At 47.3% G+C, this 25,986-nt stretch overlaps 2 protein-coding genes and 1 long non-coding RNA gene across 4 annotated transcripts; 2 read left to right on the top strand and 1 right to left on the bottom strand.

Annotated features, from left to right (window-relative positions):
* The first annotated feature begins 337 nt into the window (after positions 1-337).
* DEFB1 (defensin beta 1) lies at positions 338-2,054 on the top strand. The gene is made up of 2 exons (XM_031552683.1): positions 338-774; positions 1,123-2,054. Exons 1-2 carry the CDS (start codon positions 699-701, stop codon positions 1,245-1,247), a joined length of 201 nt encoding a protein of 66 aa, XP_031408543.1. The 5' UTR covers positions 338-698; the 3' UTR covers positions 1,248-2,054.
* Positions 2,055-10,620: 8,566 nt separating this feature from the next.
* On the top strand, positions 10,621-16,243 carry LOC104910049. The gene is made up of 4 exons (XR_792749.3): positions 10,621-12,659; positions 13,486-13,545; positions 13,835-13,915; positions 15,817-16,243. It is a non-coding gene; the product is annotated as an uncharacterized LOC104910049 (long non-coding RNA).
* Positions 16,244-22,321: 6,078 nt separating this feature from the next.
* On the bottom strand, positions 22,322-24,984 carry THP2 (beta-defensin 2). Of its 2 annotated transcripts, none has more exons than XM_003204631.3 (4): positions 24,878-24,984; positions 23,593-23,671; positions 23,241-23,361; positions 22,322-22,541 (listed from the first exon to the last, which is right to left on the bottom strand). In XM_003204631.3, exons 2-4 carry the CDS (start codon positions 23,648-23,650, stop codon positions 22,526-22,528), a joined length of 195 nt encoding a protein of 64 aa, XP_003204679.1. In that variant the 5' UTR covers positions 23,651-23,671; positions 24,878-24,984; the 3' UTR covers positions 22,322-22,525. The 2 variants fall into 2 exon arrangements, with proteins under 2 accessions (XP_003204679.1, XP_019468980.1); XM_019613435.2 differs by having other exon boundaries at positions 23,593-23,674; positions 24,878-24,967.
* Between the last annotated feature and the right edge of the window lie 1,002 nt (positions 24,985-25,986).

Raw genomic sequence — 25,986 nt, 5'->3', positions numbered from 1 at the left:
TTTTTTAAACTTTAGCAAGTTCCTTGGCAACCCTTGGAATTAAGCCTGGATTCTGCTGGTTTAAGCAGCAGTCTGTCATCCAACTCTGTTTCCAGAGGTCTATCTATAGATACCCAGTGTGTAATGCCTGTCTCTCCATGCCCTATGCTTCCCTTTTGATACTTGCATATGAACAGTGACCCAAATCTGTGTGCTTGGGGATGTGCTGCTGGCTGGGGAGCCAAGCTCTAATTTTAGGAATGTAACTGGGACCTCTGTCTCCAGCACTAATTTTTACCAACCATGGAAGAACTTTGCATCCTCCAGGGCTGGCATTTAAGCATCCCCTGAATGAAAAAAGTGGTGTATGGCCTACAGACTATTTTTCCTTTTGTTATGCTAAAAAGCCACTCACATCTCCAATGAAATTAAATACAGACAGTGGTGAAATCACCTCTGCACATGGCATGGCATGGGCTGGCATGGGATGGCATAACATGGGATGGAGTGGCATGGGATGTCTGCCCCATTTTTGCAGGCTTGTTGGGGTGGAGCATGTTGTGCCATGCATCCACTCAGGAATTGTAATTAGAGGTTACAACACACATCCTTCAAACCTGTTATTTGTAAGATTGGTACATTCCTGGTGATCACATTCAACAAAGCTTTATAAAGAGAGGTTCATTCCTTCCTCTTGGTCTCAGCAGCTTCAAGGTGACATGGCAATGTCAGCCAAAGCCACGGGCATATTCCTCCTGCTTCTTGTTCTCCTGGCAGTACCCCAGGCTGCTCCAGGTAAGTGTAAATATAATCAAAGGTCATTTTTTATGTTTGGGAAGTTTTTTATGTTCTGTAAATGAAGAATGATCTTGTGACACATTGATGTGATGCTTGGTGTTGGGTCTGGTAGACGAGTGCTGAGTAGGCAAACTCCAGTTGGCACTTTCAGGGTTAGGGGCTAAGAATCTCACAATCTGCATGGATTCTTTCAGGCATTGCAGCAAAACTCAACAGTGGGTTCACATTCCTCTTGCTGAACTGACCCGTGCTACCTGCAGGCTGAGCTGGTAGCATGGGGAACAGATTTCTTCAAGCTTGGAAGTCCAATGGAAGAGTCTCACAGGTTCTTTTCCTCCATTGCAGAGTCAGACACTGTCACGTGTCGGAAGATGAAGGGCAAGTGTTCATTCTTGCTGTGTCCTTTCTTCAAGAGATCCGTTGGTACCTGCTACAATGGACTGGCAAAGTGCTGCAGACCCTTTTGGTGACATTCCATGGTCTGTGTTGAGCTGGTAGCCTTGGTAGCGTCATTAGCAGCATGACAGCAGTAGTGTAACATCAACCTTCCCTACGTGGCCATGCTGTTGTTTGGGGTGTTGCTATCACTGGAGCTGGGAAAGGCACTTTGGCAGGAAGCCTCACATCTGCTCTTTATCCATGGATCCATATGGGGGGAATCGCTGTGCTCCTCATCCCCTGGATGCTGCCACTCCACTGTCACCAAGGCAGGGTTGAGCCGTGTGCCTGAAATGGGACAACTCCCCTCTTTTCAAAAGATGTTTCTTGGTGGGAATTTCCTACTTGTGCCAAGGGCAGTGCCATGTGTCCCATGTGATGCAGATCTCTCACACTCAACTTTCCTGTGACAGCCACCCACAAAGCCTCAAGGGCCACATCATATTTAGGAGGCTCGTGTCTATTAATCTGCCCACCTTCTTCATGCAGTATTTTCTGAACAGATGTGTGAATGTGAAATATCATCCTCATCTTCCTTTGTTCGCTGTAGGATCTCTCTTCTTTTCTTTTAGACCCTCAATTTCCTCACATCCCCTTTTAAATGTCTCATCTGAAGGCTTTTATCTTCCATCACAGCCAACTCCCACCTGCCCTCTCTTGTGACCCAGCTGGACACTGAAGTCTTCTGCTCTCCTGCAGGCTCTGAAAAATAGCTCAGCCTTACAAAGTAGAAGTGGTTTGTGCCCTTTTTCTATTCTGTAGCATGTATTCAAAGTGCCTACTTTGCAAATTATTTGACTTGTGTAAATCTCTAATAAAGCACAGATAATAATGCTAGGCTTTTTAAACCATTAATTAGTGAGGTGTGTTTTGATCCCTCTGGTTTCTGAGGTCTATGGCCATATGTTCTCCACAGCCTTGCCCATGGTGGCTGTGGAGCTGTTGGGTATGGTCAAAGAATCATAGAATCATAGAACCATAGAATGGCTTGGGTTGGAAGTGACCCCAAGGATCATGAATCTCCAACCCCTTGCTGCAGGCAGGGCTACCAACCTCCACATTTCATAGCAGCCCAGGTTGCCCAGAGCCCCATCCAACCCGGCCTTGAACACCTCCAGGGATGGACGGGGCATCCACAACTTCTCTGTCCCTGCTGGCCACCTCTCTTCTGATGGAATGATGTGGGGTTGGGATGCACTACTGGTATGCACTCTTAACCCTGCCCACAGCATGGGGGCTGGAACTAGATAGTTTTTGAGGTCTCTTCCAACCCAAGCCATTCTGTGATCCTATGGTTCTATCCAGCCACAGTCAGCTCATGGGTACCTACAGAACTTGGGAAAGGTTTTCTGGGTCATGCCTTATGCAGGCCCACGTCAGGAGAGGGTTTGATCAACTCTGCATTTGGGGAGTTCAGATTTATTCAACTCGGAATAAACATGCGCTGCACTTGGTGTTATTGTACAGCACGTTGCCACAACCAAAGAAACAATCATTAATAATAATCAGGTTCTCCGAGCCCAAAGGTGCTATTTGAACCTTAATCACTCTTTCCATCTAGGGATTGGGAAGTCCTTTGTGCTTGTGAACTGGGCCTTGCATGGTCTGTAGGAGGCAGCTAAACAAACACAAAGTTCCTGCTGTTCTGATTATGCCACGCTCTTCCACCCAGGATTAAGGTTAACTCCTTTTGTTCAGGAAGAAGAAATAATTATAGCCAAAAAAGCAGGAATTTGGTGGGATGCCAAAAAGGTGTGGTGACTCTCATGGGGCTGGTTTGCTGGAAGAGCTGTGAATGAGACTCCACAGTGGTTATATAACAATTGCAATTAGGAAATCAGGGGCATTAAAGGCAATGCAAGAATCTCAGCTTGTCGTGAACAGATGAAGAACCTGGGGAATGAACTGGGGAAATGTCAGAAAGGTCACTGCCTCCTGGTCTCCTGCCAGGAGGAGAAGATCTTGAATCTTCTGCTCTGATGTCTGATTCTGTTTATCCCTTTCCAGAGTAAGTGCAGGTACTCTTAAGAAAAGAGCATGCAATATCTTTCTTAAATACGACCAGCACATGGGGACAGCAGATCCCTCTGTGCAGTACACAACTGCTGCTGGACATCATAACCCAGCAATGTGAGTCTCTACGTTGTGGCTATGATGGAGCAGGTATGGAACAATCTCTTTTTTTCACTTAAACCCAGGTGGATTCCCTTGATTGGAAAGATGGATGCTGTAAGATTTGGGCTATACTAAACTGGAAACACCTTCATCATTCGAAAACTTTAACCTAAGGCTTGGCAAGATGGGGGGCATGGAGGTGTCATGGGAACAATAGCGAGCATCAAAGCCAACTGTATGACCACGTGTCCCCATTAGCACTGTCCCCCACATAGGACAGGAGGTGGCAGAGGAAAGGGGAGCCTACAGATGGGATGTCACATGGTTGTAACAACAACCTCAGTACAGTTAACTTTAACTGCACAATGAGATCATATATATTTAATGTGTGAATATCCCGTCTTAAAAAAATGAGTGCAAAAAAGCACTGAAAGAAGCAGCCAAGAGGAGCAAGAAGCCTGCAGGCAGCCTGTAAGCTGTTAAAAAAAGGCTGTGCTGGAGAACTCGGTAAAATATGTGCTTTGGCTCAAAAAGAAAACAGAGGTCTAAGAAAAATCCCCGCAGGGCATGAAAGGCAGCTGAGGGGGGGCTCACATAGGGAAGGGCTCAGCGGTGAGAAAAGGGCTGACAGAGAACAGTAACTCCCATAGAACGTGGCAGGTCTGCTTCAAATAGGAGTGAAAGAGGCCTGAAAAGGAGGGTGAAGATCTCTTACAACACATCCCTGGAGAAAAAGCAGGAATTTCTCTGAGCACATGGAAAGTGTGAGGGGGGTTGTGATGGGGAAGGTGTAGGAGGATGTTCAGGGGCATGTGCTTCTGTCCCCAGCAATGTAATCCTTGAGGCCAGGCTCTGGGAACCCATCGAGCTGTGGGTGTCCCTGTTCACTGCAGGGAGTTGGAACTAGATGGCCTTCAAGCATCCCTTCCAACTCACACTGTTCTATGATAATAAAACTGCTGGCATGGGTGGTGAAGTTGTGGCTCAGAAAGCTGTTGCCACATTCACAGACAACACGATCGCAATTGGCAGTTCTACTTGAGGGGCACAATGGGAAATTCTTACCCATGTATGGAGGCAGGGTCTGGATTATTGTATTTCATTTTACAGTGACCTCTTTCTTACCCTTGTAAAGAAAAACAGTGAAAATAGATGGAGACTGCGCTTCCTCATTACAAAGTTGTGGGGAAATACTGGTGGTAGTGGACGGTTGGACTGGATGATCTTGGAGGTCTTTTCCAACTTTGGTGATTCTATGATTTCCAGTTCTAAGAGTTAATTTTGCCTTCTGCAGCAACATGCTTTGGGTTTTGATGAGAGCAGTCATAGAATGGCTTATGTTGGAGGGGACCTTAAAGACCATCCAGTTCCCAGCCTCCTGCCATGGGCAGGGCTGCCCCCCACCACACCAAGCTGCCCAGGATCCCACCCAAAACTCAGTCATGTGCATGTGTTACCAATGAGCTGGGCAGTTATTTCATTGACCAAACAAATCCCAGCAGGAGTTTCTCCTTAAATATCAACAACGTTCTAATTATCTATTTTCAGACCATCACCAGCAGGCACTTGAGGCAAAGCCAGTCCATGGTTGAGGCTGAGGTTAATAGCATAGACATGGCCAGACTCTGTCTTTTGGCCTGGAGATAAACCTGGTGCAGGTTAGCTCCCTAGCAGAGATGTAGCACGTGCTTCTATATTAAACAAGCAATTAAATTGAGTAATAATAACTAGCACTGCTCCCGCTAACCGCAAAGCCCACCTGAACTGAGCAGTTGCCGTGACAGAAACCTTGAGCAAATCATTGTGGTCTAACATTGCACAAACAGAGGTCCCAAGGTTGTTTTGCAGGGAGCTCAGCGCATTTCTTGAGGTGATGCTGCAATATTTTGAAAGCAATACCTTATAGGAGGATGCTAACAGAGATGATCTGTTGAACGGCTCCTCAACTGTCCCTGAAACTGCAGACATCTCCTGATTGGAAGAAGAAGAAGAAGAAGAAGAAGAAGAGCAAGCATCCTTCCCAGCCTCCAGAAACCACGTAGAGCCACGGTCTGCTCCTCCATCTTAATGCATTTGGGTGGCTGACGCTGATCTGCAGGACTACTCCAACCCAGAGCCTCCTCGTTTGTGGTAATGACACAAATCTTCTCATTATTCAGCCTCTCTTCTACAGCTCTGTCCTTCTGAAAATGGCTGGAGATTTCAGACCTTCCATGGATAGCTGCTTTACTCTGTCATAACCTTAACCATGCAGCGACTCGGTCCATCAAGCATTAGTTTAGGCAAATATTGATTAGAAAGAAGAATTTTTGTTGGCTGCAGAAGGAGATCTAAGAGGAAATAGTTCTGGAAGTGAACAAAAAAGTAGTCACAGGCATGGGTTGATGGTTGGAGTAGATGACCTTCATGGTCTTCCCAAACTTAATGATTCCTTCTCAACTCTTGCTTTAGAAAGGTTTGAAAATGTGCTTTGTGCTGCCTTGCATGAATATAATAACAACTGTCATGGTTTGGTTTCTGAATTAACTTCCACAAGGCAAATTGAATTTATTGCAATGTACTGCAATGTATCAAGCAACTTAGGATAAACGTACTTAATTAACATAGTAATTAAAAGGTAGATATAAAATTGTATTGTTCTGCACAGAAGCTTCTTCCTGTGCTGTGATCCTTCGTGTCATCCATGGAACCTTTAAGGCAAAGTACATGATTATCAAGAAAGGGCATTCTATCTGATTCTCAATGATAATTTCTGTCCTTCACTCCTCAGCCCACTGTGTTTGTAGGACACCACTTATTAACATCTCAATGTCATTTCTTTGCAGTGACAGGATTTCCCAGTCTGTCTTCTGCCATGAAAATCCTTTGCTTTTTCATTGTGCTCCTCTTTATGGCAGTTCACCAAGCTGTGGGTAAGAAATAAATGAAAATGAGAGTCTGTATACAAGCCATATGATATCGGTGTCTCATAAAGGTTTTCTGTCCCCTTTGGGAGGTGGCCCAAATTTTGTGCTTAAAGAAATTTCATTGTCACTAGCTCACCCTACAACAGCTACAACAGGCGATCCCTAATAAAGCATTCTTAAGTCACACAGAAAAAAAGAAATCAGGTCCCATGCTCTCCAATTGTGCTTTGCTTCAGGACTTTGCACTTGGGTTGGGGAGGGTGAAGATCACACTGATAGCTTCTGCGCTGCCTCAAGTTGCACCAGGAATGGTCCAGGTTGGATATTAGGAAAAAAATTCTCAAAAAGAGTGATGATGCAGGGGCACAGCTGCCCAGGGAGGTGATGGGACCACCATCCATAGACGTGCTGAAGAACCACGGGGATGTGGCACTGAGGGACGTGGGCAGCGGGCATGGTGGGGATGGGCTGGGGTTGGACTGGGTGATCTTGGAGGTCTTTTCCAACCTGAGTGATTCTATGATTCCATGAATAGTCTCCCTTTTCTTGTTTTTTTTTGTTTTTTTTTGTTTTTAATTTGTTCAGGTTTTTCCCATCCTCCAAGACATCATCTCCGATGTGGGTATCGTGGGACCTTCTGCTTCCCTGGGAAATGCCCTAATGGGAATGCTTACCTGGGGGCATGCCGTTCTGGGTATTCTTGCTGTAGATGGTAAGATTAAGACTTGACTATGGCTAAACTGACTTCCCAGATTTAAGTTCTATATGGTGGGATTTTCCCCTTCGACTTACGTGTGAAAATTCGGTACTGTTCTTTCCTTTGCATAGGTTATAGTGTGAGTAATTGTGCAGGATCTCCAGAAGTCTGGGAATGATCTCTTCTTGCATTATTGGATTCCAGGAACCATTGTACCGGTCATTCTTTTAACAAACATTTGCCATTCTTTTAATAAAGCGATATCTGGGGAGATTGTATGGCAGCCATGTGTGTTTTTGTTATTAATTTCATTAGAAATAGCATTTATCTTCAGAAGCTTGAACAAGATAAGAATTCTGAAATCAGATTCAGGCATGTTTAGTTTGCCAAAATGCCCTTTCATGCTGCTGGTTGAATGGGTACCAGCATGTTCTCTCCCAGCCCTGCTAGGAGCCACTGTCCTGATCCAGTCATCACTTCCATAGAGAGTATGAAAGTATTTTCCAGTGTAACTCTTTGTAAAACATCTCTTCTGAACATATGAGGTCCAGAGATTCCAGACCTGGTAAGAGCAGTCATTATGGGATCTAAGAAGAACAAAACTGGCAGGTAACTTCATTTTAAGATTCAAAGCCTGGTTTTACTCTTGATTATATTGGGCAACGTAAATTTGCAGCAAATCTGCATCATTCACATCAGCTGCAGTAACAACTCAGGCAGTTGTAATTCGGCTCACAACTTGACAATTAGACAAAGTGTATGAAAGGCCAACACCTCTGCTATTTCATTCTCTCCTCTTGCAAAAAGGTTTCTCCTACCCCAACCTGAACCCTATTGGAAAACTCCAAAGCTGCAGGCTGCTCTGTGACCTCCTCTTTCTCCACAGTTGATCTTCCACAGTCAGGAGCATCCTGAATAGAGTAGAATAGAGTAGAATCACAGAATTGCAGAATCTTTAACATTGAAAAAGACCACTAAAATCGCCAAACCCAATCCCAGCCCACTCCCACCATGCCCACTGACCACGTCCCTCAGTTCCACATCTCCATGGCTCTTGAACACCTCCAGGGACAGTCACTCCTGCACCTCCTTAGGCAGCCTGTTCAAATAGAATAGAGAAGAGTAGATTAGATTGGAGTAGAGTAGGGTAGAGTAGGGTGGAGTGGAGTGGAATAGAATAGAATAGAATAGAATAGAACAGAACAGAACAGAACAGAACAGAATAACCCCAGGGCTTAGCTGAAACCGAAGACCTTTTTCCTTTTTGAAGCATCTCTCTGGTTGAAACTAGCCTTTCCTATGACACAAGGGGTTAATAAAGGACATGGTCAGGCTGTGCTATCTTCTTTGAGGGCACATATTTGGTGGTAAGGGGAACATGTATCTTCGTGGTTCAGTGGGAACATACCCCATCCCTCCCACCACCTGTGTGGTGGGACCTCAGTGCTCATGTATGCTCAGCAAAGGTGGGAGCAATGATGATTGGCTTTTAAAGGAAAAACCCGGAGGACTACACGCAAAGGGCTGACCTGAAACCCAGAGCCTGATGTTTGTCACAGAGCACTGGGCCTCCCTGGAAAGGGATATTTCTGCAAATGACTCAGAGTACCAGCATGGAAACCACAGTGTGCAAAGGGCAGGAAACCGGGCCAACGGCCACCTTGCAGGGATTCCCCTGGATAGAGTCCTCAGGAAGCTGTCAAGTGGAACCAAAGCAGCAATTTGCAGTTTATGTCCTAAGATGTTTTGCACAACCCACGGCACGATGAGTGCTTCTTTCACAAACTGGAATGGCACAAGATGTTTTGCACAAAGACCGAGGGCTTTGCAGAGAAGATTCAGTCCTGAGTATTTCAGGTTCCGCTCTGGAGCCATTCCAACATCTGTAGGCAGCAATGCTATAGCATCAGACTTTTCTCTCTCCACTACAAATAGCCACATTCATAGCTGCAGAACAGCTTGCAGAGCCAGCTTACATTGCAACAGCGGCTGGGATCTTCCCCTCTCTTCCCTGCTGGGCTGTAAGGTTTATTTCTGTAACTACCCAGTGAACGTATATTATGATTGAGCACGTCCTCACATATATGCATAAACACATATTATACACACGGATTTAATGAGCCTGAATCTTGATTAAAAATGTATACCATCAACATTTTGCGAGCCAACAATGGCTGACATACAGCGAATTCTTATGCAAAATGGTGATGAAAGCTTGTCATTCATGGGGCTGAATGGAGATGTCATCCTGTGCTGCGTCTTCCCAGCAGCTCTCAAGTGAAGCATAGAGAGCACGCTTCAATGGAGGGGAGGAACACAGAGCTCCTTTGTGTTGGGAGAGCGGGTTGCGTGCCAAGGCTAACGGATGGGGATGAAGTGTGTCCTAAGAAGCGTCCAGCAAACCACAGCGCTGCGTTTCTCTTTTGCAAGGCAGGATGACACAAGACCAGGGGCTGAAGGCCTCGGGGGAAAGCGATTCCGTGTCATCTCTGACGGGGGAATAAGCAGGAAAAGGTGCTTTGGCAACAATCGGTGGTGTCAGGAATTCTGCCTGCGTGGCAGGAGGACGAGAGCTGGGATTGAAGTGCTGCTGCCAGCAAGAAAGGAACCTGCCCTGTTTCTTCTCCACACAGCTGTGACCCCCACAGGCATCTCCCAGCCATGCAGATCCTGCCTCTTCTCTTTGCTGTCCTCCTCCTGATGCTCCAGGGAGAACCAGGTGAGATATACATATGTTGTGGGAAAGTGGTGATTTCGCCCTTTGCTGATATTTTTGTAGGGGAGAACAGAGAGTTTGATGATGATAGGTCATAGAATCATCGAATGGCCTGGGTTGAAAAGGACCACAATGATCATTTAGCTTCAAACCCTCCTGCTATGTGCAGGGTCACCAACCAGCAGACCAGGCTGCCCAGAGCCACATCCAGCCTGGCCTTGAATGCTTCCAGGATGGGGCATCCACAACCTCCTTGGGTTACTGTGGTACCCAATGGATTTCCATTGGAAAATTTGCCTTGGATGGTGGAAAAAGGGAAGAATAGGCAGCCCAGGGGCATGGGGAGAGCTTTCTACCTGCGTTCAGCAGTGGGACAGTCAGGGTGCATCAGTGTTGGCTGTACAGGGGCAGAAGCCTGTGCTCACATCTGGTCAGAACTGTGCTGAGGTGTTCTCTTTCTGCTCTCTGCAGGGCTGTCCCTTGCTCAAGGATCACCCCAGGACTGTGAGCGCCGTGGGGGCTTCTGCTCCCACAGGTCTTGTCCTCCAGGGATCAGCCGCATTGGCCTCTGCTCCGAGAAAGTTTTCTGCTGTCGGAGGTAAGCAAGAGCTGCCTGGTGTGGGATGGCTGCTTCCTGTTGGGGCTGGAGATGAGGTCCTTGGAGAAAGGGAATAATGCACAGCCCAATGGCATGGAGGCATCCCTGGGTCTCTGCTGCTGTATTATCCAAACTGGGAGATGCTGCTGGGGCTGCAGCAGTCTGGTGTCCTCTAGCACTACTGCTGGCAGACCACCTCCACCTGTAGAGAGTGTAGAGACTCTTCCCAGGCTTCCACCAGCCCCAGGACCACAGTTCAGAAACAGTCCCAAAGGGGGGTGGGCTTTTTAACTGGGGGTTCTGGCCTCACACAGTTGGGATGAGCACTGCTATACCTTTCCTCCCACAGCCGATGGTATTCCTGATGGCCTGTGATGTCCCCTCACGTTGATCTCCATGCAGAGCATCGAAGCCACCACTTAACTTTGCAGTGCACCAGAGGCAACGATCACCACTGGGAGCAGTGGTCACCCTGGACAACTAGCCTTCAGCCCTGTGAGATCCCCTCTGTCCCCAATACAAGGTGGCAGCTTACATTAACACTATGGAGATGTCTGTCTGTCCTAAGGGAATGGTGTGTGGGTGTGCGTCTCTTTTCTCTGTTTCATTCCTCCCTTGGGATGCAACACCACTGTGTTGGAACTGGTCAGCTCCAGGGAGTCTGTAGCCCAAGAAAGCAAGAGTGAGAAAAAGGGATAGATAGGGATCTGCCCCTCTTCCTTGTGACTGTTTCACACGTGGACCTTAGTAAAGGTGGGAGGTTGAATCTGATGGATAACACTTCTGGGGTCTTCTCTCCCTGCCCAAGATCAACGGGGAACATCATCTCCTGCCTTGCCCAAGCCAATGAGAAGATGGTGAATTCTAGATAGACGCAAACCCACAAACACACGTACACACAGCACCCTCACCTTCCCTCCCTTCAGGTTGTCCCCAGGCCCCAGCACCAGCCCCACGAGGCAGGGGGATCTGCAAGGACCTTGACTCCAGTTTCCACTGGCAGAAGGGGCAACACCATATCCTGTGTCAGGGATGGGGGGGTTGCTGTCAAGTCTCTGAGTTCAGTCTGTGCCTGAAGTTGTTCACCTGATCCTAAGCTGAATCGGGAGTCCCTGTGGAGCTATTACATAAGACATAGAACTGTTCCAATGGAAGCTGACAGGACAGGAATCTTTCCAGTGTTCAGGGAGGGGAGCAGAGAAGACCAGGGTGGGGCTGGGATTATATCCAGCCTGGAGCATTGGGCACCTCTGTGGCAATGATCCAAGGCAAAATCGGGATGCCTGCTGGGTGTTGTAGATCCAAGTCCAGATCAGCAAGGCCAGGCTGCAGTTTGGGTGGAGATTCAGCACAAGAGACCCAGCTTAAAGCAGCTCCTTGGAACAGGGATCAACCTTGACCACGACCTCTCTGCAGCATGAGCTGGGAGCCCTCTCCCTATTATCATCAGCAAGCTGGGGAAAGCCTTGATTATGCTGAGCCTGGTACCAAATCTGCACGAGAGGGAATAATCAGAGTCCCTACAGCCACAGAAACCAACATGGCACATCCAGTTCTCCTTTTACAGATTTTTGCTCCAGGAAGAACCCTGCCATGGGTCTGTCTGGTACATGGCACAAGACCCTTGGTCTCCTATGTATCCCTTCGTCTCTTCAGGATAAAACACCCAGTGCATCTGGGCCTGCTCTCTTGGAAGTCTCTTTCAAATCAAATCTACAAGAAGACTGAAAGACATTTGTAATTTTTCCTCCAAAAACAGTACATCCCAACAGAATTAGGCTATCTGTGGACCCACCCACTTGCTGTGGGCCCACTCTATTAATCTGAGTAGCCATTAAGAACTAGATAGCCTTACATTTTTCACATCTTGGCAAGTCAAATGCAAATGATCTTGAAAATGATTAAACTGTTCTTGTAATTTTTCAAATAGAGGATAGTAAAATATTAAACATGATTCTGCATATCAAACAGAAGTTGATTAACTTCTAAGAGAATCTTCTAAGAGATATAAATATTTTACATTTTATAAATATTTTATCTGATTAAGGGATTGGTTGCTGCTGGCATCTACACCAGCCAATCTCTGTTCATCTCAGGCAGTTCATGGCAAACCATTGCAGCCTGTGTAATTTCAGAGCAGCTGGGTGTCACAAGATGTTCTTGCATGAGGACAACGGTGAAGTTTGCAACAACCCCAACAAGCACCTCAGCAGCTGGGAGGGATGAGGAGCAACGCCAGCACCCTCATGCAGAAGGGTGACTTTCTGATTGGTCGAGAGGAGAGGTATCAGCAGGGATAAGTACATGTCCCACCCCTCAGCAATGGTATAAAAATGTTATATTTAGGGCAAAGCTGTACACAAGGGATTCCTGTTGGGTGTCTTCGTGTTCGAACACCAAAGCGTTCATCAGGTAGGTACTTGCAGGGTTACCTCTCTGCTCAAGTTCCATCATCCCCCACTCCTCTAAATGACAGATTTTAAGATCTTCCCCGACCTTTTGCTCTTCCCTAGGAGACTGTCAGTAAAAGTGGAGCTGGGGAGTTCTCTTGTTTCTGGCTGACTTGGTAAAAACCTTGAGTTGAGGGTAGAGAATAGAGTAGGGTAGGGTAAAGTGAGTGGAATGGAATAGAATGTTTCAGTTGGACGGGACCTTCAGAGACCATCTAGCTGAATTGCCTGACCACTCTGGGGCTACCCAAAAGCTAAAGCACATTGCTGAGTGTATTATCCAAATGCCTCTTGAACACTGATGGGCATGAGGCATCAACCACCTCTCTGAGAAACCTGTTCACATACTTGACTAACTCTTAAGTAAATAAGTTTTTTCCTAATAAAAGTAATGTCCCAAGCTGAGCTGGAAGGCTCTTCCTGAAGCCTGGGTGAGTCAGAATGATTGGGCAGGGTGGTTTCAGCAGCCAGCTTTGAACTGCCTGTGATGGAACGTGGTGCTAATTAGACCTTCATATAGTGTGGCAGCTCCAGGTACAAGCATTTCCCTGGCCCTCAAAGCCTGGATCCTTCCTTGTCTCTAGTTTGATGATGAGTTCTGCTCTGACTGGTGGCATGAGCATCTCCTGATGTTCAGATATCCTCTACTGTGCTTGAAATTCTATTTTATTTCATCCCTTAATTGTGATCAACTCTGGGGACAGCCAGTTGTGAGGTCATAGAAATTTACTACTTTCTGTGACTCCTGGAAATTGGAGAAATTGGAGTGCGTATATTTTTTTTTCCAGAAGAAAAGTGTTGGATGCATGAAGGATGGGGGGAATTTATCAGCTCCACAACTTTCAGTGGTAATTTTTTATCTACATTTTCTAAGTTTGACTGGAAATAGCTTTGATTGAAATGGCAAGAGGTGGACTTGAGGTCTCCAGTCAGTTCTTAGGGGAAAGTCTATCAAAGACCTTTGACACTGGTAATGGGAAAACATCACCTTGAGTAATGGTTTTCAAAGAGATGGAGACCACTTGAAATGTTCACAATATCTGCATGGTAGTGCACAAAAGCATATCAATATGCCCGGGCTTTTAAGCTGTTTCTGTTCTGCCATGTCCTTGCTGCCTTTGCTCATCCACTCTGCAGCCTTGTGAAGACCTGCTCCAGGCATGAAGATCCTGTACCTGCTATTCCCCTTCTTCCTCTTGTTTCTCCAGAGTGCTGCAGGTGAGAGGGAAAGATGGGGTGAGGTGTGAGCCCGTATCAGTAGTCTTCCCTTGTTCTGGGAAGAAATTGCCTTTGGTGGAACAATGCAGAGATTGGGAGGCAGTGAAATAAATTCTGTGAGTGACCTTTCCAAGAGGTGCAGAAACACCCCATAAATAGAAGCCTGGCTTGGGGTGTGTGTCGGGAGGAGTTTTGGCTGCAAGTTGCAATCCAGCTGCTCTCTGAATGAGCTCCCATTGGCAAGGCTGAAGTTTGGACAGCAGCATAACATTATAGAATCATTAAGGTTGGAAAAAACCTCAAAGATCATATAGTCTAACCATCTCCCTACTACCAGTATCACCCACTAAGCCATGTCCCTAAGTACTACATCTATCCTATCATAAAACACCTCCAAGGACGGTGACCACCACTTCCCTGGGCAGCCTGTTGTAATGCATTACCACTCTTTCAGAGAAGAAATTCTTCCTAATACCTGATCTGAGCCTCTCCTGGGATAACTTAAGGCCATTCCCTCATCCTTCAGTGGGAGCTGTGCAGGGATGGCATAGAGCCCTAAGTGGCTTTTGACTCAGTGGAATGACTGAGACACAAAGCTGTCCCATTTTGACTAGTGGTGTCTCAGCTGAGTGTCCCAAAGAGTCCTTGCCCTAAGCCATGACCTCTTTGAGGGTTGGGTTTCCATCAGAGGTCCCTTGAACTCCGGGTGCAGTAGTGACAGGTATATGAGGAGTGCCCCACTTGCCAGCTCCGCTGGTCCAGGAAGAGGTGGACAAGAAGGTGGGCTGGACACACAGGTGGGGAGCCTGCACACCTCCCCTTGGAACTCTGGCTGGTCTTTCCCATCTGCTCTCTTGGGTTCCCACACTGTTGTGAATAAATCCTTCTAGGTGAAACACCTTGCTTTGAAAGACGCAAATATTGGTCACTTCCATCCATCTTTACAATATCTTCTCCCTGTATGACTTTCCATCTACCAGGAACTCCCATCCAGTGCAGAATAAGAGGAGGATTCTGTCGTTTTGGGAGCTGCCGCTTCCCACACATAGCCATTGCGAAATGTGCAACTTTTATTCCCTGCTGCGGAAGGTAAGATCTGGATTCCTGGCTGAGGAAAGGGATCCCTCCTTTGTGTATTGAAATAGCTGTCATACATCTCTCTCTCACCAATGTCTTGCAGACAGTATCTGGCACATGGTTGGACGAGATGATCTTAGAGGTCTTTTCCAACCTAAATGTTTCTATGATAAATGCTCCACAAGAGGCCCAGGAAGGGAAAAGCCCTTGTGGGTTTGGAAGAGCCCTGCGTAAAGCTGAAGGAACCCCACGCTCAGCCAGCAGCCCTCCATTCTCCTTAGAGGCCCACTTAACATTTAATTAATTTTGTTTATGTTTAACATTTAATTAACATTAATCTCCCAGGATGGGAGATGGTCAGAGCTGTTGTCACGTTCTTGATGTTGCTGCAAAGACCTGGACTCAGGGCTAGCACCACTAATTGGAGCATGAGTTCCAATAAGCCATGAACAGTAAGGGCTGGGGTTACCCTTTGAGCAGTGACAGAGGAGGTTTAGGTTGGATATTAGGAGGAAGTTTTTTTCCACCAGAGGGTGGTGAGGCACTGGAACAGGTTGCCCAAGGAGGTTGTGGATGCCCCATCCCTGCAGGCATTCAAGGCCAGGCTGGATGTGGCTCTGGGCAGCCTGGGCTGCTGGTTGGTGACCTGCACATAGCAAGGGGTTGGAACTGGATGAGCACTGTGGGCCTTTTCAACTCAGGCCATTCTGTGATTCTATGATTCTCTCAGGTCCCAAGGCTTCTTTGATCTTAGAGAGGAGGTGAGAGAGCAGGGAGAAGTGAGTTGCAAGCAGGTGACATGCTTGTCTGTTTTCTCTATACAGCATATGGGGTTGATGCCCTGAATTTTGTGAGGACATTGCCCTGGAAACACCTCTGTTGACCTCTCCCCTTCCCACCTCTGCAGTCTCACATGGTGTGACTGTGGCAGTGGAAGCTGAAGACATCCCAGCGTGGGCCTGCAGTTGTTTGCCCAGATGCTGCTTTTCCCTGCTGAATAAAGGCGTGCAGTTTGGCATTGCAGCTGATGGAGAGCGTGAGTGTGTCCTTGTGCCAGAAGGTGCTCTTCCCCATCAGCACCATGGGGATGCCAGAGCTGGCAGTTCCTGTGTGACCTTAGGGTTTGCTGCAGGTGAAGAAGGTTCAGAATGATGCTCCTCGCTGGGGATGGCAAGCAGGAACCCTGTGCTGGTTCTCTCAGGCACGGGTGTCCCTCATCCCTGGCAGCCACAGGCACTGGCTGCATGCAGATGGCTCTGCTGGGTGGTATAATTCCATATTAGCCTCATTAGTCTCCTTCTCTGGAGATATTCAAGTCTCCCCTGGACGCCTACCTGTGCAACCTGGTGTAGGGAACCTGCTGTGGCAGGGGGGTTGGTCTCGATGATCTCTAGAGGTCCCTTCCAATCCCTACAATTCAGTGATTCTGTGATTCATTTTGGAGTGGGTAGCAGTTCTTTAGTATGAGTGCTCAGTCCACATGTCCAGGATGCCAAGGAGACACCCTTCTTCTACTCAGTGGGAAAGAAGTCCTCATGTATGCCATGGAGGTGATGTTTGTGCCCAAGTGGACCAGGACAGTGCTCCAGCAGGAGGATCAGACTGCATGTTTGCTTGCCCATGTGTGTATGCACTCTGAAAAATAGGAACAAAATAATGGTGATCTCCTCTGATGTGGTGGAAACTCCTTGTCTTGGTATTTGCCTGATCTAGCCACTCTAAGCAAGAAGGCTGAAAGCAAAAACAGCCACATGAAAGAGTGCATCAGCCAGGTGACAGGGGCTGGTTGTCCCCATTCATTTATCCTGTTTCCCCTTCCCCTACACATCCTCCATATACTTACACAGCTCTGAGGTAAGTGTACCCTACCTCCCAGGTTCACATCTTTTCAGCTGCAAGGTTCACCACCCTCTCCAGAAGTGCCACCTGCAACTCATTAGCCCACTAATTTGTGTGACTGGAATGTCTGTTTACAGCAATTGCCTCCCAGGTGGAAGTCTCCCAGCCCTACTGGAATGAAAATCACACATTCTCACCTACTCTCCTAAGTTAGTGTGATTGACCAGGTTTAGTTTCCATTCCCAGAAATATGTCTCTGCTGTTAAGACCACTGGTATCCTGGACCACGTTTGGGAAGGTGTTGCCTACACACCAAGGGAAGTGGCCTTTCCCCTTGGCTCAGTACCTGGAGGGCCGGGTCCAGTTCTGCAGTCATAAAGGCCTGCAGGAGATGCAAGGGGAGGGAGCTCTGCTCCATGGAGCCTGGGGCACAGCCTGGATGTGTGGAGCTGCCATCAGCAGCACTGCTGTGCTGAGTGGGTGTCCGAGCCCTGGCACAGGGAGCAGAGAGCAGTGGGGGCTGCCCACTGGGGAGCCCAAAAGGTCACCTGGATGTGGTGCTGAGCAGCTGCTCTGGGTATCTCTGATTGAGCAATTTGAGACTAGCTAGCCTCCAGAGGTTCCTTCCAATATTAAGCATACCCAGCTGCTTCCCTTTCTCATTATCCCTTGTTGTGTTGGAAAAAGGGCCCCGACCAAGTGCCTGTAGAGGGTCTGACACTCTCCCTCTATGTACTTGTACTGTTGTCTTTACCACTGTGACTTGAATGGATTGGGAGAGGATGCAGATGGGTTGGGTTGGCTGGTTTTCTGACCTTAACACATATCCTGGTGTTACTATCTCTCTTTGGCTAGACTGAAACTGTAGTGCTTCTCACCTTTGGCATGTCAGCCACATGACTATCTTGTCCCAGGTTCTTGCAATGTCTTGAGAGGGTTTTCAATATCCCGTATGTTATTGCACATCACATCTAAACTGACTGCTTAATCAGATAGGAAGAGGCAAACAAAGATCCTCTTTATTTTGGGACCAAGCTGCTGTTCGCTGTCTGCACCAACCAAACACATTGCACATCCTCCAAAATTTCCAGCATGCCACCACAGCTCGTGTGCCTGCTGTGAGCCAAGATGTGTTGCATGAGGGTAACTGTGACTATCGCAAGAGCACCAGCAAGCACCTCAGCCTCTCCCACTACAGCCAGCAGCAATGAGGAGCAGCTGCTCCATCCCTATGCACATGGGTCACTCTCTGATTGGCCAAGGGGAGAGGTGGCAGCCAGAATAAGCCCACGTCCCACACAGTATAAAACTAGGGGATGTGGGGCAATACAGTATTCTCTGATCCTAACCCACCTGGATGCACGCTGTTGTTGGTGGGGTTCCTACTGCCTTGCTGTACTCTGAGAAACCATCTTCAGGTGAGTAACTCGGTGCTTCCTTCCAGGAAAGCTGCTCGTGCAGCCTTCCTGTGCAAACCCATCATCCTGCAGCCATCTACATTGCTGACTATTGGGGTGTCTGTGAATAGAAACAAGAACTAGAGGAGGCTGAGAGGGAGGGGAAGTCATTAATACGAGTGTTGGAGCCCAGAACATGTGGAAGCCAGAGATAGGATTTCCTATTTGTAGGAGAGACTGAAAGATACGTTGATGCTTGCGGAGACACCTAATCATAGAATCATAGAATGGCCTGGGTTGAAAAGGCCCACAATGCTCACCCTGTCCCAACCTCCTGCTATGTGCAGGGTCACCAACCAGCAGCCCAGGCTGCCCAGAGCCACATCCAGCCTGGCCTTGAATGCCTGCAGGGATGGGGCATCCACAGCCTCCTTGGGTAACCTGTTCCAATCTAAGATCTTCTGTTCTGGGGGAACAAGGGATGTTCCCTCTTTTCAGGCAGCAGAACAGATTTTCCATCCTTTCAGGCTTCAGTGAACACAAGGTAGAATTATGTTGCTGTTTCTGGCCACCAAGACCTCCTCATCCTGTTGTTCCTCTCAGGGCAGGGCTGCATGGGGCTGTGGCAGTGAGAGCTGAGCTGGGGAGTTCTGTTATTGCTGGGAGTAACTATAAGTGGATGATGTGCCAGGATGCCTTTGGTGAGCCTGGGGAAACAGAAGTGCTTGGGTGGAGTGGTTTGGGTGGCCAGCTTTGCGTTGATGCATTGCACCAACTAACCCTACGTATAGTGTGGCATCTCCAGGTACAAGCATTTCCTTGACTTTCAGAGCCTGGATTGAGCCTCTTGTAATTGTTGGAATTGCTTTATCACAAGCATCTCCTGATGTGTAAACTCTGCTCTGACATTTGATTGAGTAGAGACAGAAGAAAGAAAACAAATACACCGGTGGTACTTCTGACATGTTGTCTGTGCTAGAAAGTATATCTTGTGCTGGTTTGGTTTCTTCCCTTTGTAGCTCTGTGAAAAGCTGGGACAGGCGTAAACCATGCGGATCGTGTACCTGCTCTTCCCCTTCATCCTCCTCCTGGCCCAGGGTGCTGCAGGTGAGATGTGGGGTTCTCCATATCCCAGGAAGTGGCTTGTCAGGGCTGGGTAACCATTAGGAGGTCTCTGATCAGTTGGTTCAGGAGGGAGGGAAGATCTAGATTGGATGTTAAGGGGAAGTTCTTTCCTATGAGAGTGGTGAGGTGCTGGAACAGCTGCCCAGAGAGGCTGTGGATGCCCCGTCCATCCCTGGAGGTGTTCAAGGCCAGGTTGGATGGGGCCCTGGGCAGCATGGTCTAGAATTAAATGTGTAGGTTGTCTGCCATGGCTGTGGAGGGTGGAGTTGGATCTTCATGATCCTTGAGGTCTCTTCCAACCCTGGCCATTCTGTGGTTTGGATGAGTGGCTGGGCTTTTGGGTTTGGTGCTTTGTGCACATGTTAGACTGAGATCCGTGGGCCAGGCACTCTAGGAGCGCACACAGTTTGCACTGGTATCTCTCACTCATTTTCTCTTGCTCTGTGCAGGGTCCTCCCTGGCTCTAGGAAAAAGGGAAAAATGTTTACGTCGGAATGGCTTCTGCGCATTTCTGAAGTGCCCTACCCTCTCAGTCATCAGTGGGACATGTTCAAGATTTCAAGTCTGCTGCAAAACGTGAGCTTTGGGATTAGGGATGAAATTGGACCTGCTACTGTGATGGCAGATATGGCTGTTGTTGTATTTGATCCCCAAGCCTAGCTACTGGTTTTGAGCTATATGTGATCCAGGGGAGGGTCATGGGGAGGAAAGGAGAAGTTGTGAGGACCTGCTCATTAAAGGAGCTGGGGGAACCCCAGATCAGACTTGGGCCTCCCCATTGCCCTCAGATACACAGGGTTGCCTGACCTGCTGGTTTTGTAAATGCTTCTCAAGGTTGATGCAGAGTGAAGGCTCTCCCCCGGGTAATGTGAGGCACAGAACCCGTTCCCTGATGTCTCCAAAACCTTGGAAACCAAGCTGTCTGCTATGCAGGATGGTTATTACCTGCATTGTGATTAGTGTTAATGTGTCACTCTTGTCCAGAGGAAGGGATACACACTGAGAGACAGAAAAAGGAGAATAGAAAGGGATGATTTCACAGCATGTTTTCTTTCTGCAGGTTATTGGGCTGAAGAGCCGGACTTCCCAAGCAGGACATCGCTCTCGCTTCTCACTTCTGGCAACATCCCCCACTGACCTCTCCCCTTCCCACCTCTGCAGTCTCCCATGGTGTGACCGTGGCAGTGGAAGCTGAAGACATCCCAGCGTGGGCCTGCAGTTATTTGCCCAGATGCTGCTTTTTCCTGCTGAATAAAGGCGTGCAGTTTGGCATTGCAGCTGGTGGGAAGTGTGAGTGTGTCCTTGTGCCAGTGGGTGCCCAGGGATGCTCTTCCCCATTAGCACTGGGGCAGCAAGGCCAGCGCTGCCCATCTGATCCATCCTGGAGGTACCACCACACAGTGTGATGGGTCTTCCATCTCCCTCATCAGCTGACAGTCATAGAAAGATAGAATGCCCTGGGTTGCGAAGGACCACAATGCTCATCCAGTTCCAACCCCTTGCTATGTGCAGGGTCACCAACCAGCAGACCAGGCTGCCCAGAGCCACATCCAGCCTGGCCTTGAATGCCTCCAAGGATGAGGCATCCACAACCTCCTTGGGCAACCTGTTCCAGTGCCTCACCACCCTCTGGGGGAAAAACTTCCTCCTAATATCCAACCTAAACCTCCTCTGTTTCAGTTTAAAACCATTCCCCCTTGTCCTATTGCTATCCACCCTTGTAAACAGCCAGTTCCACAGCTCCCACCATTCTCACAGCCCTGCACGCCTGATGGAGGGGCCTTATCCCACAGGCAGCCCACAAGGAGACCTGTGTAGTTCTTGGAAAGGAATAGTTCCACTAGTTTGCCTTTCCAGCTCCTTTTTAAGGTGAGATCTCCAATGAGACCCATGTACTTTGACCTGGATACATGCAGTCCAGCAGGAATTAAAGCAGGATGTCTTTACCTCTCTGCCTGTATAGACTAATTGGGATTGCAATGCTGGGATTCTCCACCGTTAGGGAATGACTTCAATCTTTCAGCAAATGCAGCCCTCAGCCCTGTATAACTAAATGCATGTGTGTACATCCATTACTGCAAGTATCTCAGTAAGTTGTTATTGAAGCCTTTCCTATTAAATAAGTCACTGTTGGTCCTCTTTCTCTGACTTCCCCTCCTCTGACTTCCCAGCTGGATGCGTAGCCCTTCCCATAGCCCTGGGGCTGATGCCTGCATTGGCTTCCAACTGAGTATCCCTGCTGGAGTCAAAGAAATCCTATCTCCTGTGACACCAGTCCCTATGGGAAAGCTCTAGGAGTGTTTAAGAAGGGAAGGTGGTCTAAGTGAAGGTCAATTCCTTATCCCATTTAAGGGCTATGTTAGATTCCACGCTGCCTCAATTTGGGATGACAGTCCCTGCCACCACACCTGCCCCAACTTCCCTGTGATTCCCCTCCACGTGGGATGGCAGCTCCAATATGCCTTCAGGCTGCTCCTCAGCCTTGATCACCCCTATTTCCAGCAGGTCCAAGCTGTACCAATTACTGCTCTAACACTGGACAGCCCCAGTGCTGCCACCAGGATCCCTGTGAGAAATAACGAGGAAAAAAGAATGGATTATTTTATCACTGTATAAGAAATCATGTCACAGAAGACTGGAAGTTGGATGGGACACCTGAGGATAAGCTTGTTTGTAAACAAGTGCAAACAAACAGACTTAGGATAAACAAATGCTGTGATTTTCTATCCAGACAGAGCAGTTACCCTCAATCCCTGCAAATAATCATAGACTCATTCTATGGAAAAGACCTCTGAGATCACCCAGGTCAACCCCAGCCCAACTCCACCGTGCCCACCGACCACGTCGCCCAGTGCTCCACATCTCCCATTGAACCCCTCCAAGGATGGTGACTCCACCACCACCCTGGGCACTGCTCTTTATGAGAAGGAATGTCTCCTAATATCCTGATACACAGCTGACACCAGTATAGATGCTATGCAACATTGACAATTTATTCAAGAGGAAGGAAGGCAATACAGAAGATATTTGTATTTACTCTATAACACAAAACATATTGCATTAAACATGCAAGGAGTTTTCTTGATGCTGAGGTTTTGCTGTAGCATGAAGGGGATTTAAAGCAAGTTCCTGGAAGAAATTTCCAAAGCTCTTGAATAGACTCATGAAGTTTTTATGCATCCCATGGCCTGCAAAAAGAGAGAGCAAAAAATCAGATTATTTTTGTTTTTACATTCCTTCCCTACTCACTCTCAATCCATGCATGTCTTCCTCTTGTAATATACATTCCAAAATATCACGTGCAAGCCGGATTGGGACAGCCTTGTGCAGTCCTATCTGACTGGGAGGAGTGCTCTGCTATTGCTTTAGGAAAAATAGGGAACCTTGGATTGGTATCCCCTGGTCTTGGGGTGAGTGCATTCAATCCCAGTGATATTAGATTTTCTTTTGATGCAGTTTCACTCTTTGCACACCCTCGACTGCATTTGGATCTGTGTTCACCCTGCAGTGCAACCCTTTTGTTTCCCATGCACCATAACAGCTCAGTTCTGAAAATGTGGAACCCTGATATTTCGCTCTGGCAGAGGAGCTGTAAGGGGCCAAAGAGCTGGGACTGCACATAGCTGGCATCTATGGCCATACTTTACCCTTTGTGTCTGGACACATCGTGCTGCACACCTCAGCAGCACATCTCAGCAGAAAGACAACTGTAAAGCTCTGCTAGCAACTTCCACCAGGCTGCCCTGGTGGAATTTTATGAGGAATATTATGAGGCTGCCCTCATAATATATTGTTTCTGAAATCTAGACTGAACATTCAACAGCATCTTGGGCAAAATGTATTTGTCTATCATGCGATGGATGAACATCAGTGATTGCCAAACTCACCATTTGCAGCAGGAACGGAACCCAAAGCAGCTTCCAACTTTGATTAGATGGCTGGGACACCTTCCAAAGTGGCAGCTCCCTCTTTTACAGAACAACATGTCCCTCTTGGGTGAAGACAACCCTGCAACAACAGCAACAAAGTTCCTCCCCTCTGATTCTGCAAGGCAAGGCGAATGCAGCCCCACTCACCCCGCTGCCTTAAGGACTGCTGTGCAGGTTTGGCCATGCTGAAAGGTGAGCTCACGAAGCAAACCCTTCCCCGTAACCCAGTCGTTATCCTCCCCCCACATATCCAGGGGGGTAGGCATTCCGGTGGTAGTACTGCCACCCTTTAGCTCCTCTTTCATCTTACCTGGAGAAACCTGGAGTGCCAGGAAGAGGAGAGAGAAAAGCAGGTAAAGAATCCTCATGGCTGCAGATCTGCTAAGCTGCTACTGGGAAAAGAAAGAAGAAATGTATGTGACAGGTAACCCCTGGAATCTACAATCTTCTGAGCTGTACAGATGACATGGCATCTATATTACGTTTTCTTCACATTCAGAAATACCTCTGTGACCTCATGGATGCCCTGTGGGCATTTCTGGGGAAAAGACAGCAAGGAGCAGCATGGGATATAAACACATATCTCAGGATTTATGTTTATTAAACTGTTTTAATTCAGATTTCCTGCCACACTTCGCAAACATTCCTTGACCAAAATGCAAGCATCACCATTATGCCTGGTTAAATGTTTTATCTAATAAATAAACCCCACTGAACAGAATGAGGTGGTTCTACATCTGAGCTTATAAACGACAGAAATACGTGTTCATTTTGCAACGTTGAAACTTATCAAAAGCAATTTACTCAAAATCTTCAGCTTTAGTCTACAGATGATCTTACAGGAATTGAAACTCCAAATTCCAAAAACAAACAAATCTGTTCCCAGCTGACAAGAGATATTTAAAAAATAATCCTGTAGTGAAGTCACTGAAAGAGTCAATGACTAAAGCAGCTAACGTAAGAAAAGTGGGATAAGATGTCTTAGCTGGGCTTATGGATAGAAAGGAGATATCATCCATTCTGGTGCTGGGGGATCTTCTGATCCACCAATCTTCCAATCTTCTGAATTGTTTTCTCTTAAGCACTGCAGGGAAATGAGGTTGTGATGAAATGTTGTATTTCTGCAAATGGAATGGTAAGGAGTAGCCCAAAGCAGACTAGAAATTGACACCAGAAGTTGGAGCAAAAATCTCTATATTTGGAAATACCAAGAGAAATAAGTAAGCAGAGAGAACCTAGTTCTGAAAATGAAATTAACTTCTCAACATTGATACCAAGTATATTTGGTTTCCAGGAGACCAGCAGCTTTTCAGCCTGACCTAACCCCATTTTTCTCTTTGGAATTAACAAGTGGGGTACCTTTATCAAAGCCTGCTTTATCAAAGCCTACAAAGATACTAGCACATATTTGAACTACTTATTCAACCTTTGTAATGCTGATAAACTTACATCCAATTGTTTTTAGAAGCCTACAAATTCAGATTAATAATGCTGAGGACACACACACGTGTACATATATATATACATATAAATACATTTTTTTTCAAAAACACAGAAGGCATTAAAAGAAAGACTGAAAAGAACTGAGAAGTTACCAGATATTAGATGTGCCCAGAAGCCAAACAAGAACACCTCTTGGTCTCTTCCCTCCAGAGGGCTTTGGCTGTGGGACTGAGAACCTCTTTTATAACATATTTGCTGTGGGTAGTGATACTTGCTTTCTCTTCCCAGTAAGTACACATCAAGCCAATCAAAAACTGACCCATCTTTTTGGTGACTTCTAACCCAACCAGAATGAAGTTTCTTCTCACTTCCCAGTCAAAAAGTAGTGTTGATCTCTGAACCTACAAAGATTTTCTACTGGAAAATCCCAGGTTCCTCATGCAATACCTCTTGTGACACACCAGTTTATGTAAGGTACGTTAAGCCACCGTGGTCTGGGTCAAACATATTGGGACATACGTTGAACTGTTTCTGGGCAGGAGCAATTTAATCCATTGCAATATGCACATTGCACTGTGTGCCTCTGTGCTCTCCCAATTCGTTTATTTTATGTTCAATAAATACAGAATAGAAGAACACAGAGTGGACACACAGGAAATTAAAATAAAAGACCATTAGATTCATAGAATCAGAGAATTATTAAGGTTTGAAAAGGCCACTAAGATCATTTAGACCAACCATCATCAACCCACTGGCTTAGTTCCCAGTCCATCAGCTTAGCATCCAGTGAGAATGCTTTGGGTTGAGAACTGGCTGACTGGCAGAGCGCAGAGGGTCGTCGTTGGTGGTGCAGAGTCTGGCTGGAGACCTGTAACCAGTGGTGTCCCCCAGGCGTCTGTGCTGGGTCCGGTCTTGTTCAACATCTTCATCAATGACCTTGATGAGGGATAGTGGCCACCCTCAGCAAGTTTGCTGATGATACGAAGTTGGGAGGATTGGCTGACACGCCTGAAGGCTGTGCTGCCATTCAGCGAGACCTGGACAGGCTGGAGAGCTGGGCAGTAAGAAACCAGATGAGGTTCAACAAAAGCAAGTGTAGGGTCTTACACCTAGGGAGGAATAATTTGCATGCACCAATACAGGCTGGGGGATGAGCTGCTGGAGAGGAGCTCTGCAGAGAGGGACTTGGGGCGTCCTGGTGGACGACAGGTTGGCCATGAGCCGGCAGTGTGCCCCTTCGTGGCCAAAAAAGGCCAAATGG

Source organism: Meleagris gallopavo, chromosome 2 (genome assembly GCF_000146605.3).
Source record: "Meleagris gallopavo isolate NT-WF06-2002-E0010 breed Aviagen turkey brand Nicholas breeding stock chromosome 2, Turkey_5.1, whole genome shotgun sequence".
Classification (NCBI taxonomy): domain Eukaryota; kingdom Metazoa; phylum Chordata; class Aves; order Galliformes; family Phasianidae; genus Meleagris; species Meleagris gallopavo.
This window is presented reverse-complemented; position numbering and strand designations above follow the sequence as displayed.

Excerpts from the sequence above, each read along its gene's own strand:
- DEFB1 (XM_031552683.1), top strand. The coding sequence starts at position 699 with ATGGCAATGTCAGCCAAAGCCACGGGCATATTCCTCCTGCTTCTTGTT. Across the intron at positions 775-1,122 it reads AGTACCCCAGGCTGCTCCAG|AGTCAGACACTGTCACGTGT; the intron begins GTAAGTGTAAAT and ends CCTCCATTGCAG.
- THP2 (XM_003204631.3), bottom strand. The coding sequence starts at position 23,650 with ATGAGGATTCTTTACCTGCTTTTCTCTCTCCTCTTCCTGGCACTCCAG. Across the intron at positions 23,362-23,592 it reads GGCACTCCAGGTTTCTCCAG|GGTTGTCTTCACCCAAGAGG; the intron begins GTAAGATGAAAG and ends CTGTTGTTGCAG.